Here is a 16,590-nt window from a genome sequence, read left to right as displayed (position 1 = left end):
GCCCTGCTTGCTGTCTTCCATGCAGACAATGTACAAAGCCAGCCAGGAGAGCGAGTGCTATGTGATAGATGCAGAGGTGCTAACTCACGACGTCCCCTACCATGACTACTTCTACACCATTAACCGCTACACCTTGACTCGTGTTGCCAGGAACAAAAGCCGACTCAGGTACACTCCTTGGGCCACCAACAGCTCTCCTGGGGGCCAGAAGTCACCTCTGGGTGGGAGCTCTGCTGTTTGCTGTCTTAGGAGGGGTCAGGGAGAGCTTTCTTTGCTCTGTCCTGCTGCCAGCACGCTCCTGTCACAGAGTTAGTGCAGGGGCAGCTGCCTTCTGGGGTGACACACTGGGACCAGTCCTGGTCAGTGTCTTCTGTGATGGTCTGGAGCAGGGCATGAGTCCAGCATGAGGGAGTTTGCAGATGGCACCAAGCTAGAAGCAGCTGTGGAGCTCTTGGAGAGTAGGAGAGCCCTGCAGAGGGACCTGGGCAGGCTGCATGGGTGGGCAGAGGCCAAGGGGATGAGATTTAACAAGGCCAAGTGCAGGTTCTGCACTTTGGCCACAACAACCCCAAGCAGCTACAGGCTGGGGCCAGAGTGGCTGAGAGCAGCCAGGCAGAGAGGGAGCTGGGGATGCTGAGACAGAGGAGCTGCAGAGGAGGCAGCAGTGCCCAGGTGGGCAGCAGAGCCAATGGCATCCTGGGCTGGCTCAGGAGCAGTGTGGGCAGCAGCACAAGGGAGGTTCTTGTGCCCCTGTGCTCAGCACTGCTCAGGCCACCCCTGCAGTGCTGTGTCCAGTTCTGGGCTCCTCCATTGCAGAGAGATGTTGAGGTGCTGGCAGGTGCCCAGAGAAGGGCAGCAAGGCTGGGGAGGGGCCTGGAGCACAGCCCTGTGAGGAGAGGCTGAGGGAGCTGGGGGGGTGCAGCCTGCAGCAGAGGAGGCTGAGGGCAGAGCTCATTGCTGCCTGCAGCTGCCTGCAGGGAGGCTGTAGCCAGGTGGGGTTGGGCTCTGCTGCCAGGCAGCCAGGGACAGAAGAAGGGGACACAGCCTGGAGCTGTGCCAGGGCAGGCTCAGGCTGGATGTGAGGAGGAAGTTGTTGTCAGAGAGAGTGATTGGCACTGGAATGGGCTGCCAGTGGGTGCTAGGCTGGGCTGGAGGAACTTGGAGCTCTCTCCCAGCCTGTTTGGTTCTATGATTCAGCACACTCCTGTCACTGAGTTAATGCAGGGGCAGCTGCCCTCTGCGGTGGCACAGAGCAAACAGCAGGCCTGATGCAGCTGGGTCAGGGAGAGGATTTCACAGACTCCTCTTGCTCCCCTCCTGCAAGCAGTGGTTTGCAGGGCCACTGTCACACACTCAGCTGCATTTGCTAAGCTATAGGACATGCTTCAGTGCCAACCACATCCTGGGGCTGCATCCAAAAATGCCACCAGGTCAAGGGAGAGGATTCTGTCCCTCAGCTCTGCTGAGACCCCATCAGCACTGCCTCCAGTTCTGCTGCCCCCAGCATAAGAAGGACATGGAGCTGTTGGAGAGGGCCACCAAGATGATCAGAGGGCTGGAGAACCTCCCTTATAGGGACAGACTGAGAGAGTTTGGGCTGTTCAGCCTGGAGAAGAGAAGGCTCCAGAGAGACCTCAGAGCAGCCTTGCAGTGCCTGAAGGGGCTGCAGGAGAGCTGGGGAGGGACTTTGGACAAGGACTGGACGTGGCAGGAGGAGGGAGAATGGCTTTGAGCTGGGAGAGGAGAGAGGGAGAGTGGAGATGAGGAAGAGACTGTGGAGAGTGAGGGTGGGGAGACACTGGCACAGGTTGCCCAGGGAGGCTGTGGAACAGAGAATCCCTGAACACCTCCATGGAGATTGTGGAGCACAGAAGCACAGAATGGGATTAAAGGCAGGAACCCTCTCAAGGCAGGAACCCTTTCCAGGCAGGAGCCTTTTCAAGACAAGAACCCTTTCAAGGCAGGAGCCCTTTCAAGGCAGGAGCCCTCTCAAGGCAGGAGCCCTCTCAAGGCAGGAGCCCTCTCAAGGCAGGAGCCCTCTCAAGGCAGGAGCCCTCTCAAGGCAGGAGCCCTTTCAAGGCAGGAGCCCTCTCAAGGCAGGAGCCCTCTCAAGGCAGGAACCCTTTCAAGGCAGGAACCCTCTCAAGGCAGGAGCCCTTTCAAGGCAGGAGCCCTCTCAAGGCAGGAGCCCTTTCAAGGCAGGAGCCCTCTCAAGGCAGGAGCCCTCTCAAGGCAGGAACCCTTTCAAGGCAGGAGCCCTCTCAAGGCAGGAGCCCTTTCAAGGCAGGAGCCCTTTCAAGACAAGAACCCTCTCAAGGCAGGAACCCTCTCAAGGCAGGAGCCCTCTCAAGGCAGGAACCCTTTCAAGGCAGGAGCCCTTTCAAGGCAGGAGCCCTCTCAAGGCAGGAACCCTCTCAAGGCAGGAGCCCTCTCAAGGCAGGAGCCCTCTCAAGGCAGGAGCCCTCTCAAGGCAGGAGCCCTCTCAAGGCAGGAGCCCTCTCAAGGCAGGAGCCCTCTCAAGGCAGGAGCCCTCTCAAGGCAGGAACCCTCTCAAGGCAGGAGCCCTCTCAAGGCAGGAACCCTCTCAAGGCAGGAGCCCTCTTAAGGCAGGAGCCCTTTCAAGACAAGAACCCTCTCAAGGCAGGAACCCTTTCAAGGCAGGAGCCCTTTCAAGACAAGAACCCTCTCAAGGCAGGAGCCCTCTTAAGGCAGGAGCCCTTTCAAGACAAGAACCCTCTCAAGGCAGGAGCCCTTTCAAGGCAGGAGCCCTTTCAAGACAAGAACCCTCTCAAGGCAGGAGCCCTCTTAAGGCAGGAGCCCTTTCAAGACAAGAACCCTCTCAAGGCAGGAGCCCTTTCAAGACAAGAACCCTCTCAAGGCAGGAGCCCTTTCAAGGCAGGAGCCCTCTCAAGGCAGGAGCCCTTTCAAGGCAGGAACCCTCTCAAGGCAGGAGCCCTCTCAAGGCAGGAACCCCTTCAAGGGAGGAACCCTTTCAGGGCAGGAACCCCCTGGTGCCTTCTCCCTTGCTCTGTGTATGACTCTGCCACTTGCCATCTTGTGCTGGCTGCTGATCCCAGCCCAGCAGCAGCCTGGCTGCAGGGCAGGCTCCCCAGCAGTGCAGCAGAGGGGCAGCAGGAGCTGTTCCCCCTTCCAGCCTGCAGGGCCGGGGGGGGGCAGAAGTTTTCCCCCCTGCGGGGAAGGGGCTTGGGGAGGCAGAGAAGAAAGGCGTTGGCAGTGCTGCAGAAGAGGTTGGCACTGCCCCAGGAGCAGAGCTGGCAGCTGAGGTTGCTCTCTTCACACAGGGTTTCCACAGAGCTGCGGTACAGGAAGCAGCCCTGGGGGCTGGTGAAGTCCTTCATCGAGAAGAACTTCTGGAGTGGCCTGGAAGATTATTTCCGTCACTTGGGTAAGAGTGGCAGTGGCTGTGGGCATGACCCCACGGGCAGAGGCACCTTCCCTGCTCGCTGCAGGCCTCCCTGCCAGCGGGCAGCTGCTGCCAGCCTGCTGGGCTCAGACCTTGGCGCGGCTGAGGAAGAGGCACAGCTGAAGGCAGCCAACAACAGAGCGAGGGGACCCAGCCTCAAGCTGTGCCAGGGGATGTGCTGGGTGTTAGGAGCAAGTCCTGCAGTAGGCTGAAGAGGAGGCAGCAGTGCCCAGGTGGGCAGCAGAGCCAATGGCATCCTGGGCTGGCTGAGGAGCAGTGTGGGCAGCAGGAGCAGGGAGGTTCTTGTGCCCCTGTGCTCAGCACTGCTCAGGCCACCCCTGCAGTGCTGTGTCCAGCTCTGGGCTCCTCAATTCAAGAGAGATGTTGAGGTGCTGGAAGGTGTCCAGAGAAGGGCAGCAAGGCTGGGGAGGGGCCTGGAACACAAACCCTATGAGGAGAGGCTGAGGGAGCTGGGGGGGTGCAGCCTGCAGCAGAGGAGGCTCAGGGCAGAGCTCATTGCTGTCTACAGCTACCTGCAGGGAGGCTGTAGCCAGGTGGGGTTGGGCTCTGCTGCCAGGCAGGCAGGGCCAGAAGAAGGGGACACAGCCTCAAGCTGTGCCAGGGCAGGTCTAGGCTGGATGTTGTTAGGAAGTTGCTGGCAGAGAGAGTGATTGGCACTGGAATGGGCTGCCCAGGGAGGTGGTGGAGTGGCTGTGGCTGGAGGTGTTGCAGCCAAGCCTGGCTGGGGCACTTAGTGCCATGGTCTGGTTGGTTGGGCAGGGCTGGGGGCTAGGTTGGGCTGCAGGAGCTTGGAGCTCTCTGCCAACCTGCCTGATTCTATGGAGGGACTCCACAGTGTGGGCAGCACTTTGCTGGAGCAGGTCAGGCCATCATCAGCCCTGCTCTCTGGCAGGAGCACAGCAGCCTGGGGGCAGAGCTTGGCAGAAGGTGTAAGGCATGTGGGCTGTGCCCTCTGCCATGAGCCTCTTAGACCCTGCCAGCTCCTTTGGCCCAGTGGCTGTGTGATTAGGGACCTTAAGTCACAGAAACACAGAATGGGGAGGGTAGGAAGGACCCTTTGGAGCTCATCCAGTCCACCCCCTCCTGCCACAGTAGAGTCACTTAGAGAATCATAGAAGCACAGAATGGTTTAGGTTGGAAGGGAGCTCAAAGCTCAGCCAGTTCCAACCCCCCTGCCATAGGCAGGGACACCTCCCACTGGAAGAGGTTGCTCCAGGCCTCATCCAGCCTGGTGCTGAACACCTCCAGGGAGGTTGTGGAGCACAGAAGCACAGAATGTAAACACCTCCCTGGAGGTGTTCAAGGCCAGGCTGGATGAAGCCTGGAGCAACCTGTGCTGGTGAGAGATGTCCCTGCCCATGGCAGGGGGTTGGAATTGGATGATCTTTGAGGTTCCTTCCAACCTAACCCATTCTCTGAGTCCATGAACCTATGGAGAATTAGGACTAGAGAGATCCAGCAGCAGTCCTGTTCCAGTTGGGAGTGTCCCTGCCTATGGCACAGGGGAGTTGGTACTGCCTGAGCTTTGAGGCCCCTTCCAACCTAAACCATTCTCTGACCCCCACCCCTGGAGTATTACTCAGCACTGCTCAGGTCCCCCTCAGACTGCCTCTCCTCCAGCCTAAACAACCTCAACTCCCTCAGCCTTTGCTCCTCACAGAGCCCTTCCAGTCCCCTCAGCACCACTGCAGCTCTTCTCTCTCCCCTCTCCAGCAAGTCCCTACCCTTCCTGAAATCAACCCCTCCAAACTCCTCCCTCCCCTCACTGCTTTCCTTTGCTGTGTGCAGAGAGTGAGCTGACCAAAACGGAGAGCAGCTACCTGGCTGAGGTGCACAGACAATCCCCCAAGGAGAAGGTGAGCAAGCAGGCGCCGGTGCGGCGCAGGAAGCGCACCCACACCCACCTGCGGGTGCCCCACCTGGAGGAGGTGCTCAGCCCTGTCACCACCCCCACCGACGAGGAGGTTGCTCATCGCATCAAGCACGTGGCAGGTCAGCACCTCCCTCCTACCCTGGTGCTGGGGGGCAGAGTTGGGGACCCCTGGAATAAAAGGGGAGCTCCTAGGAGAGGGCTATGAAGATGCGAAAGTTTCCCGTCTTGGGCTGCAGGAGGGGAGGTGGTGGTGGGGATGGGGGGATGGGAGGGGATGGGGGGATGGGATGGGATGTTCAGATGGATGAGGATGTGTGGATGGGTGGTGGGGATGTGTGGATGGGTGATGAGGATGTGTGAATGGATGGGAGAGGATATTCGGGTGGGTGAGGATGTGTGGATGAGTGGGAATGTGTGGATGGGTGATGAGGATGTGTGGATGGGTGGTGGGGATGTGTGGATGGGTGGGGATGTGTGGATGGGTGGTGGGGATGTGTGGATGAGGGAGTGGGGATGTGTGGATGGATGGGAGAGGATATTCGGGTGGGTGAGGATGTGTGGATGGGTGGGGATGGATGGATTGGAGGATGAGGATGTGTGGATGGGTGGGAATGTGTGGATGGGTGATGAGGATGTGTGGATGAGGGAATGGGGATGTGTGGATGGGTGGGGATGTATGGATGGGGGAGGGGATGTGTGGATGAGTGGGGATGTGTGGATGGGTGATGAGGATGTGTGGATGAGGGAATGGGGATGTGAGGATGGATGGGAGAGGATATTCGTGTGGGTGAGGATGTGTGGATGGGTGGGGATGGATGGATGGGGGAGTGAGGAGGTGTGGATGGGTGGGAATGTGTGGATGGGTGATGAGGATGTGTGGATGGGTGGGGATGTATGGATGGGGGGAGGGGATGTGTGGATGAGTGGGGATGTGTGGATGGGTGATGAGGATGTGTGGATGAGGGAGTGGGAATGTGTGGATGGATGGGAGAGGATATTCGGGTGGGTGAGGATGTGTGGATGGGTGGGGATGGATGGATTGGAGGATGAGGATGTGTGGATGGGTGGGAATGTGTGGATGGGTGATGAGGATGTGTGGATGAGGGAATGGGGATGTGTGGATGGGTGGGGATGTATGGATGGGGGAGGGGATGTGTGGATGAGTGGGGATGTGTGGATGGGTGATGAGGATGTGTGGATGAGGGAGTGGGGATGTGTGGATGGATGGGAGAGGATATTCGGGTGGGTGAGGATGTGTGGATGGGTGGGGATGGATGGATTGGAGGATGAGGATGTGTGGATGGGTGGGAATGTGTGGATGGGTGATGAGGATGTGTGGATGAGGGAATGGGGATGTGTGGATGGGTGGGATGTATGGATGGGGGAGAGGGGATATGTGATGAGTGGGGATGTGTGGATGGGTGATGAGGATGTGTGGATTATGAGGGAGTGGGGCAGTGTGGTTGGATTGGGAGAGGATATTCGCCTTCCAGCCTGCAGGGCCAGGAGGGGCCAGAAGTTTTCCCCCCCCGCGGGGAAGGGGCTTGGGGAGGCAGAGAAGAAAGGCGTTTGGCAGTGCTGCAGAAGAGGTTGGCACTGCCCCAGGAGCAGAGCTGGCAGCTGAGGTTGCTCTCTTCACACAGGGTTTCCACAGAGCTGCGGTACAGGAAGCAGCCCTGGGGGCTGGTGAAGTCCTTCATCGAGAAGAACTTCTGGAGTGGCCTGGAAGATTATTTCCGTCACTTGGGTAAGAGTGGCAGTGGCTGTGGGCATGACCCCACGGGCAGAGGCACCTTCCCTGCTCGCTGCAGGCCTCCCTGCCAGCGGGCAGCTGCTGCAGCAGCTGGGCTCAGACCTTGGCGCGGCTGAGGAAGAGGCACAGCTGAAGGCAGCCAACAACAGAGCGAGGGGACCCAGCCTCAAGCTGTGCCAGGGGATGTGCTGGGTGTTAGGAGCAAGTCCTGCAGTAGGCTGAAGAGGAGGCAGCAGTGTGCCCAGGTTGCCAAGAGAGCCAATGGCATCCTGGGCTGGCTCAGGAGCAGTGTGGGCAGCAGGAGCAGGGAGGTTCTTGTGCCCCTGTGCTCAGCACTGCTCAGGCCACCCCTGCAGTGCTGTGTCCAGTGCTGGGCCCTCAATTCAAGAGAGATGTTGAGTGCTGGAAGGTGTCCAGAGAAGGGTGACAAAGCTGGGGAGGGGCCTGGAGCACAAACCCTATGAGGAGAGGCTGAGGGAGCTGGGGGGTGCAGCCTGCAGCAGAGGAGGCTCAGGGCAGAGCTCATTGCTGCCTGCAGCTGCCTGCAGGGAGGCTGTAGCCAGGTGGGGTTGGGCTCTGCTGCCAGGCAGGCAGGGCCAGAAGAAGGGGACACAGCTGAAGCTGTGCCAGGGCAGGTCTAGGCTGGATGTGAGGAGGAAGTTGTTGTCAGAGAGAGTGATTGGCACTGGAATGGGCTGCCCAGGGAGGTGGTGGAGTGGCCGTGGCTGGAGGTGTTGCAGCCAAGCCTGGCTGGGGCACTTAGTGCCATGGTCTGGTTGGTTGGGCAGGGCTGGGGGCTAGGTTGGGCTGCAGGAGCTTGGAGCTCTCTGCCAACCTGCCTGGTTCTATGGAAGGACTCCACAGTGTGGGCAGCACTTTGCTGGAGCAGGTCAGGCCATCATCAGCCCTGCTCTCTGGCAGGAGCACAGCAGCCTGGGGGCAGAGCTTGGCAGAAGGTGTAAGGCATGTGGGCTGTGCCCTGCCATGAGCCTCTTAGACCCTGCCAGCTCCTTTGGCCCAGTGGCTGTGTGATTAGGGACCTTAAGTCACAGAAACACAGAATGGGGAGGGTAGGAAGGACCCTTTGGAGCTCATCCAGTCCACCCCCTCCATGCCACAGTAGAGTCACTTAGAGAATCATAGAAGCACAGAATGGTTTAGGTTGGAAGGGAGCTCAAAGCTCAGCCAGTTCCAACCCCCCTGCCATAGGCAGGGACACCTCCCACTGGAAGAGGTTGCTCCAGGCCTCATCCAGCCTGGTGCTGAACACCTCCAGGGAGGTTGTGGAGCACAGAAGCACAGAATGTAAACACCTCCCTGGAGGTGTTCAAGGCCAGGCTGGATGAAGCCTGGAGCAACCTGTGCTGGTGAGAGATGTCCCTGCCCATGGCAGGGGGTTGGAATTGGATGATCTTTGAGGTTCCTTCCAACCTAACCCATTCTCTGAGTCCATGAACCTATGGAGATTAGGACTAGAGAGATCCAGCAGCAGTCCTGTTCCAGTTGGGAGTGTCCTGCCTATGGCACAGGGGAGTTGGTACTGCCTGAGCTTTGAGGCCCCTTCCAACCTAAACCATTCTCTGACCCCCACCCCTGGAGTATTACTCAGCACTGCTCAGGTCCCCCTCAGACTGCCTCTCCTCCAGCCTAAACAACCTCAACTCCCTCAGCCTTTGCTCCTCACAGAGCCCTTCCAGTCCCCTCAGCACCACTGCAGCTCTTCTCTCTCCCCTCTCCAGCAAGTCCCTACCCTTCCTGAAATCAACCCCTCCAAACTCCTCCCTCCCTCACTGCTTTCCTTTGCTGTGTGCAGAGAGTGAGCTGACCAAAACGGAGAGCAGCTACCTGGCTGAGGTGCACAGACAATCCCCCAAGGAGAAGGTGAGCAAGCAGGCGCCGGTGCGGCGCAGGAAGCGCACCCACACCCACCTGCGGGTGCCCCACCTGGAGGAGGTGCTCAGCCCTGTCACCACCCCCACCGACGAGGAGGTTGCTCATCGTATCAAGCACGTGGCAGGTCAGCACCTGCAGACCCCCCCCTTCCTCCAACCCTGGTGCTGGGGGGCAGAGTTGGGGACCCCTGGAATAAAAGGGGAGCTCCTAGGAGAGGGCTATGAAGATGCAAAGGTGGGAGGGGAGGTGGTGGTGGGGATGGGGGGATGGGGGAGGAGATGGGGGGATGGGATGGGATGTTCAGATGGATGAGGATGTGTGGATGGGTGGTGGGGATGTGTGGATGGGTGGTGGGAATGTGTGGATGGGTGATGAGGATGTGTGGATGAGGGAGTGGGGATGTGTGGATGGATGGGAGAGGATATTCGGGTGGGTGAGGATGTGTGGATGGGTGGGGATGGATGGATGGGTGATGAGGATGTGTGGATGAGGGAATGGGGATGTGTGGATGGATGGGAGAGGATATTCGGGTGGGTGAGGATGTGTGGATGGGTGGGGATGGATGGATGGGTGATGAGGATGTGTGGATGAGGGAATGGGGATGTGTGGATGGATGGGAGAGGATTTCGGGTGGGTGAGGATGTGTGATGGGTGGGGGATGGATGGATGTGATGAGGATGTGTGGATGAGGGAATGGGGATGTGAGGATGGATGGGAGAGGATATTCGGGTGGGTGAGGATGTGTGGATGGGTGGGGATGGATGGATGGGTGATGAGGATGTGTGGATGAGGGAGTGGGGATGTGTGGATGGATGGGAGAGGATATTCGGGTGGGTGAGGATGTGTGGATGGGTGGGGATGGATGGATGAGGATATTCGTGTGGGTGAGGATGTGTGGATGGGTGGGAATGTGTGGATGGGTGATGAGGATGTGTGATGAGGATGTGTGGATGAGGGAATGGGGATGTGTGGATGGATGGGAGAGGATATTCGGGTGGGTGAGGATGTGTGGATGAGTGGGAATGTGTGGATGGGTGATGAGGATGTGTGGATGAGGGAATGGGGATGTGTGGATGGGTGATGAGGATGTGTGGATGAGGGAATGGGGATGTGTGGATGGGTGGGGATGGATGGATTGGAGGATGAGGATGTGTGGATGAGTGGGAATGTGTGGATGGGTGATGAGGATGTGTGGATGAGGGAGTGGGGATGTGATAGGAATGTGTGGATGAGTGGTGGGGATGTGTGGATGGGTGGGAATGTTTGGATAGCAAAGGATGTTTGGGTGGGTGGGGATGCTCTCACCAGACCCCACCTGCAGTCCTGAGGGCAGCTCTGCAGCCCCCAGCACAAGCAGGACATGGAAGTGTTTGAGCCAGCCCAGAGGAGGCCACCAAGATGCTGAGAGGGCTGCAGCAGCTCTGCTCTGAGCACAGGCTGAGAGAGTTGGGGCTGTGCAGCCTGGGGAAGAGAAGGCCTCAAAGGGGCCTTGGAGTGACCTTGCAGGATCTTGCAGGGGGCTGCAGAGAGGCTGGGGAGGGACTATTGAGAAGGTCTGGGAATGAGAGGAGGAGGAGGAATGGGTTTGAAGTGGCAGAGGGGAGATTGAAAGTGGATGTGAGGAAGAAGTGAGGGTGGTGAGAGACTGGCACAGGTTTCCCAGAGAGGTTGTGGAGCACAGACAGTGATGGTGGTGAGACACTGGCAGAGGTTGAGGGTGGTGAGACACTGGCACAGGTTGCCCAGGGAGGCTGTGGAGCACAGAAGCACAGAATGTGGTCAAAGATCAAAGATCCCATTCTGTGCTTCTGTGCTCCACAATCTCCCTGGAGGTGTTCAGGACCAGGCAGAGGTTGGCACTGGCTGAGCTTTGAGCTCCCTTCCAACCTAAACCATTCTGTGATTAATGGGAAGAGGGCCCAGGGCTTTCCAGGGCTTTCCAGGGCTTTCCAGGGTGGGTGGATATAGACTGAAGAAGAAGAGGCTGAGAGGAGACCTCATTGATCTCTACAGCTCCCTGAAGAGAGATTGCAGTGAGACTAGTGCTGGCCTCTTCTCCCAACTAACTGATGAGAAGGCAAGAGGCAATGGCCTCAAGCTGTGCCAGGGGAGGCTTAGGTTGGGTGTTAGGAGAGATTTTTGGTCAGGGAGTGGCACAGGCTGCCAGGGAGGTGGTGGAGTCCCCATCCCTGGAGGCAGTCACGAAACCTGTGGCCATGGCAGTGTGGGATATGGTTGAATGGCTGTGGTGGGGTTGGGTTGCTGGATGGAGTTGATGATCTCAGAGGGCTTTCCCAACCTGAACGAGTCTGTGAGCCTGTGCTGGGAAGGGAGGGCTGGGCAGAGGGAGGACACCTCCTGAAGCCATCTCTCTGCTCAGGTTCCACTCAGACGAGGCACATCCCTGAGGAGAGCCCCAGCGGCTTCCACCTGCAGAGTGTCTCCAAGCTGCTCCTTGTCATCAGTTTTGTGTAAGTGATTTGTTGGGGGTTGCTTTCCTCCACACTCAGCCTTCAGCAGCTTTGGCCCTGTGGTGTTGCTGCTGCTCTCTGCTTCCCAGCTGCCAGGTTTTGCTCTCTGGTCCCAGACGCTGCTCAGCCACAGGCAGGGTTTGGAGCTCGCAGGTTTGACCTTGTTCTAACCACACAGAGGCTCTGCAGAGCTGCATGGTCTGGGTCAGCTCAGCTCTGTCTGGGACACAGGCAGGCTTGGTGGCAGCAGGCAGGGCAAGGGGCAGCTGGCAGGGAGAGAGGAGTCCACACTTAGAAGCCTGCCAAGTAAAAAGAGTCCTTTTTATTGCAAGGGGCACAGGTGAGAGCTCTTCAAAGGGATCTACAAACTCTGAGTTGTTCTTTTAGCTTCAGCTGTTGTGCAGTCTGCTGCCCAACCAGCTGTGCCCATGAGAGGTGGCCGTGGCAGTGACTCTCTGGCAGCTGCTGTGTCACCACAGCAGGGCTCAGGCTATGGGTTGAGGCTGTTCCTTCTTTCACAGAGCATTGTTTGAGTTGGAAAAGCCCTCCAAGGTCAGAGGCTGGAGCAGCTCTCCCACAAAGACAGGCTGAGAGAGTTGGGGCTGTTCAGCATGGAGAAGAGAAGGCTCCAGGGAGACAGTTCCTGAAGGGGCTCCAGGAGAGCTGGGGAGGGACTTTTGACAAGGGCTTGGGAGTGACAGGAGGAGGGAGAATGGTTTCAGACTTGAGCAGGGGAGACTTAGATTGGACATCAAGAGGAATGAATGAAGGAAGGTAGTGAAACACTGCAGCAGGTTGCCCAGAGAGGTGGCAGAGATCCCATTCAAGGTCAGACTTGATCTGGCCCTGGGCAACCTGCTCCAGTTGGATGTGTCCCTGCTGCCTGCAGGGGGGTTGGAGAAGATGACCTTGGAGGGTTCCTTCCAACCCATGCAATCTGTGATCCTGTGTTTTCAGCCTCCTCTTCTGGCCAGCTGCCAGCCTGCTGCCTGCACTGGCTGATACTGAGCCATTCTTTCCAGCCAGAGAGCTGCACTAGCCAGAGCCAGGCACAAGCATCTGATCTGGGAGTCTCCTCCCTGAGTGTGGCTGGCAGCAGGAGCAGGGCAGTGTCTGGCCACAGCAGGGGCCCACAGTGACATCCCCACCGTGGGGGGAGGCTGCAGCTTGCAGTGCTGTGTCAGACCCTGCCCTGCATGGGCCTGCAGCAGCCACACACAGCTCTGCTGCTGCTGGAGTGTGTCAGAGAAGGGCAACCAAGCAGCTGAAGAGCCTTGAACACAGGGGAGGGGAGGAAAGGCTGAGGGGGCTGGAGAAGGGGAGGCTGAGGGCAGACCTCATTGCTCTCTACAGCTCCCTAAAAGGAGGTTGGAGCCAGGTGGGGGTTGGGCTCTTCTCACATGCAACCAGCGACAGGACAAAAGGGAACAGCCTCAAGCTGTGCCAGGGGAGGTTCAGGTTGGATATGAGGAACAGTTTCTTCCCAGCAAGGGGTCTCAGGCACTGGCACAGGCTGCCCAGGGAGGTGGTGGAGTGCCCATCCTTGGGGCTGTTTCAGAGCTGTGTGGATGTGGTGCTGAGGGCTGTGGCTGAGTGGCAGAGGCTCAGCAGCAGTGCTGGGGTTGGGAGCTGTGGGGGAGTGCTTGGGCTGGATGAGCTCTGAGGTCTCTTCCAACCCCAACTCTTCCACGGTTCTGTGATTTTAGCTGAGGCAACTTCACCAGTAGCTGCAGGCACACAGTTGCTTGTCTGTCCTCCTTGCCTCTCTTCCCTGTGTTCCTTCCTTCCCTCCTGCCCCCTGTCCCCTCTGCACTGTCTCTGAGCCTTCTCTGCCCAGCTCGGTCCGTTGCTAACCTGCAGCTGCTCCGTCTCTTCTCTTCCCTGCTCCCATTAGGATCTGTTTCAGGTACTGTCTCTCTCTTGTTTTTTACCTCTTTGCTCTCCCATTTCCCTCCCTTTCTCTGCATTCAGCACACCCCCTCATCCAGCCTCTTCTCTCTCACCACCCCTGTCTTTCTGTCTCTCTCTCCTTGCTCACACGTTTCTCCCAGCAGGTGAAGTTCTGGGTTCTAACCACCTGCCCCTTACTCACATTCCAAATCCCCACTCACATGGCACCAAGCTGTGTGGCACAGTCGACTTGCTAGAGGGCAGGGATTCATCCAGAGGGACCTGGACAGGCTGCAGAGCTGTGCCCAGGCCAACCTCATGGCATTCAGCAAGGCCAAGTGGAAGGTCCTGCACCTGGGTGGGTGCAATCCCAGGCACAGCTCCAGGCTGGGTGGGGAATGGCTGAGAGCAGCCCTGAGGAACAGGACCTGGGGGTCTGGGGTGAGGAAAAGCTCAGCAGGAGCCTGCAGTGTGAGTGCAGCCCAGACACAAGCCTGTGCTGGGCTGCAGCCAGAGCAGTGTGGGCACAGGGCAAGGGAGGGGATTCTGCCCCTGGGCTCTGCTCTCCTCACACCCCACCTGCAGTCCTGGGGGCAGTTCTGCAGCCCCCAGCACAAGCAGGACATGGAACTGCTGGAGCCAGTGCAGAGGAGGCCACTAAGATGCTGAGAGGGCTGCAGCAGCTCTGCTCTGAGCACAGGCTGAGAGAGTTGGGGCTGTGCAGGCTGGAGAGGAGAAGGCTTGGAGGAGAGCTTGGAGTGGCCTTGCAGGAGCTGCAGGGGGCTGCAGGAGGGCTGGGGAGGGACTACTGAGAAGGTCTGGGAATGGCAGGAGGAGAAGGAATGGGTTTGAAGTGGCAGAGGGGAGATGGAAACTGGATGTGAGGAAGAAGTGAGGGTGGTGAGAGACTGGCACAGGTTGAGGGTGGGGAGACACTGGCACAGGTTGCCCAGGGAGGTTGTGGAGCACAGAAGCACAGAATGTGGTCAAAGATCAAAGATCCCATTCTGTGCTTCTGTGCTCCACAACCTCCCTGGAGGTGTTCAGATCCACGTTGGATGAGGCCTTGAGCAACCTGTTCCAGTGGGAGCTGTCCCTGCCTATGGCATGATGTTGGCACTGGCTGAGCTTTGAGCTGCCTTCCAACCTAACCCATTCTGTGATTCTATGCAGCATGAAGCTGGGCTGCAGGCACCACCTGGAAGCCTTGAGGCTTTTCCCAGGTGTCACTGGCAAGCTGTGGAATGCTGCTGGGATGCTGACTGGTGTCTGTCTTTGCAGTCTGGTGCTGCTGGTCATCCTCAACATGATGCTGTTCTACAAGCTCTGGATGCTGGAGTACACAACGCAGACGCTGACAGCGTGGCAGGGCTTGAGGCTGCAGGAAAGGTACAGTCACAGCTGCTTGCTCTTTGCCTCTTCTCACCTCTCCTGGAGGTGGTAAGAGGCTTTCCCAGAACGCCAGAGCTGGGGGCTCCATGGCAGGTGGCTCCTTCTCTGGGACAGCTGAAGCAGTTAACTGTAGCTGAAGCAGGCAGGTAGCTGAAGCAGGCAGCTGAAGCAGGCAGCTAACTGAAGTAGGCAGTTAGCTGAAGCAGGCAGCTAACTGGAGCAGGCAGGTAGCTGAAGCAGGCACATAGCTGTAGCTGGAGCAGGCAGGTAGCTGGAGCTGGAGCAGGCAGGTAGCTGGAGCAGGCAGGTAGCTGGAGCTGAAGCAAGCAGGTAGCTGAAGCTGAAGCAGGCAGGTAGCTGAGCAGGCAGGTAGCTGGAGCTGAAGCAGGCAGGTAGCTGGAGCAGGCAGGTAGCTGAAGCTGAAGCAGGCAGGTAGCTGAAGCTGAAGCAGGCAGGTAGCTGGAGCAGGCAGGTAGCTGGAGCTGAAGCAGGCAGCTAACTGAAGCTGAAGCAGGCAGCTAACTGGAGCAGGCAGGTAGCTGAAGCAGGCAGCTAGATGATGCAGGCAGCTAACGAGCAGGCAGGTAGCTGGAGCAGGTAGCTGGAGCAGGCAGGTAGCTGGAGCTGAAGCAGGCAGGTAGGTGAAGCAGCAGGTAGCTGGAGCTGAAGCAGGCAGGTAGGTGAAGCAGGCAGGTAGGTGAAGCAGGCAGGTAGCTGAAGCAGGCAGGTAGCTGGAGCTGAAGCAGGCAGGTAGCTGAAGCAGGCAGGTAGCTGGAGCTGAAGCAGGCAGGTAGCTGGAGCAGGCAGGTAGCTGGAGCTGAAGCAGGCAGGTAGCTGGAGCAGGCAGGTAGCTGAAGCAGGCAGGTAGCTGGAGCAGGTAGCTGAAGCTGAAGCAGGCAGGTAGCTGGAGCAGGCAGCTAGCTGGAGCTGAAGCAGGCAGCTGAAGCAGGCAGCTAGCTGGAGCTGAAGCAGGCAGGTAGCTGGAGCAGGCAGGTAGCTGGAGCAGGCAGGTAGCTGGAGCTGAAGCAGGCAGGTAGCTGGAGCAGGCAGGTATCTGGAGCAGGCAGGTAGCTGAAGCAGGCAGGTAGCTGGAGCAGGCAGGTAGCTGTAGCTGAAGCAGGCAGGTAGCTGGAGCAGGCAGGTGTCAGGGTACGGAGGCTGGCGAGAGGCGAGATCGGGGTACTGACGACTCGAGACAGCAGCTTGCAGGCATCTGTGCATCAGTACATCAGTACCACTTTATTAGGGTAGTGCAGTGGCTTATATAGTGCTCAGAGGAGGTGTTTCCAGCCAGCCTGGGGCTGGCAGAAGTGGACAGTACAGATTGGCCCCAAGTTATGTGTAAGGCAGAGACAGGTTACCTGTGGTAAACAACCTGTGAGTACCACCCAGGGGGGCTGGCCAGGGTCAGCCCCCCTTGGGGCTGCGTCCGCCCCAGGGGCCGGCAGATTCCACCCCCTGACAGCTGTGCGTGGGTTGCTCATGGTTGCCAGCTTAGGCCCTGGGAGCCTCAAGGCTCCAAGGACACTTCTCATCACAGGGTCTGATGTTTACCTTTCATGCTGCAGGAGAAAGCTTCCCACAGGCAGGTAGCTGGAGCTGAAGCAGGCAGGTACCTGGAGCAGGCAGGTAGCTGGAGCTGGAGCAGGCAGGTACCTGGAGCAGGCAGGTAGCTGAAGCTGAAGCAGGCAGGTAGCTGGAGCAGGCAGGTAGCTGGAGCTGAAGCAGGCAGGTAGCTGGAGCTGGAGCAGGCAGGTAGCTGGAGCAGACAGGTATCTGGAGCAGGCAGGTAGCTGAAGCAGGCAGGTAGCTGAAGCTGAAGCAGGCAGGTAGCTGAAGCAGGCAGGTAGCTGAAGCTGAAGCAGGCAGGTAG

At 58.5% G+C, this 16,590-nt stretch overlaps 1 protein-coding gene across 5 annotated transcripts in view; it reads left to right on the top strand.

Annotated features, from left to right (window-relative positions):
- The window catches only part of GRAMD1B (GRAM domain containing 1B), a 196,641-nt gene that overhangs the window by 170,721 nt on the left and 9,330 nt on the right, over positions 1-16,590 (top strand). For all 5 annotated transcript variants that reach the window (XR_010308741.1, XM_064173231.1, XM_064173233.1 and 2 more), the window contains 5 exons: positions 26-168; positions 3,303-3,406; positions 5,234-5,437; positions 11,345-11,435; positions 14,607-14,714. Coding sequence is in view for 4 of the 5 variants with exons in the window: in XM_064173231.1 (XP_064029301.1) it covers positions 26-168; positions 3,303-3,406; positions 5,234-5,437; positions 11,345-11,435; positions 14,607-14,714 (650 nt within the window). In the remaining variant the exon portion in view is untranslated. The remainder of the gene's footprint in view (positions 1-25; positions 169-3,302; positions 3,407-5,233; positions 5,438-11,344; positions 11,436-14,606; positions 14,715-16,590) is intronic.

This window comes from Pogoniulus pusillus, chromosome 38, assembly GCF_015220805.1.
Source record: "Pogoniulus pusillus isolate bPogPus1 chromosome 38, bPogPus1.pri, whole genome shotgun sequence".
NCBI lineage: Eukaryota > Metazoa > Chordata > Aves > Piciformes > Lybiidae > Pogoniulus > Pogoniulus pusillus.
Note: the sequence above shows the minus strand (reverse complement) of the source record. Positions and strands in the feature narration are given on the sequence as shown.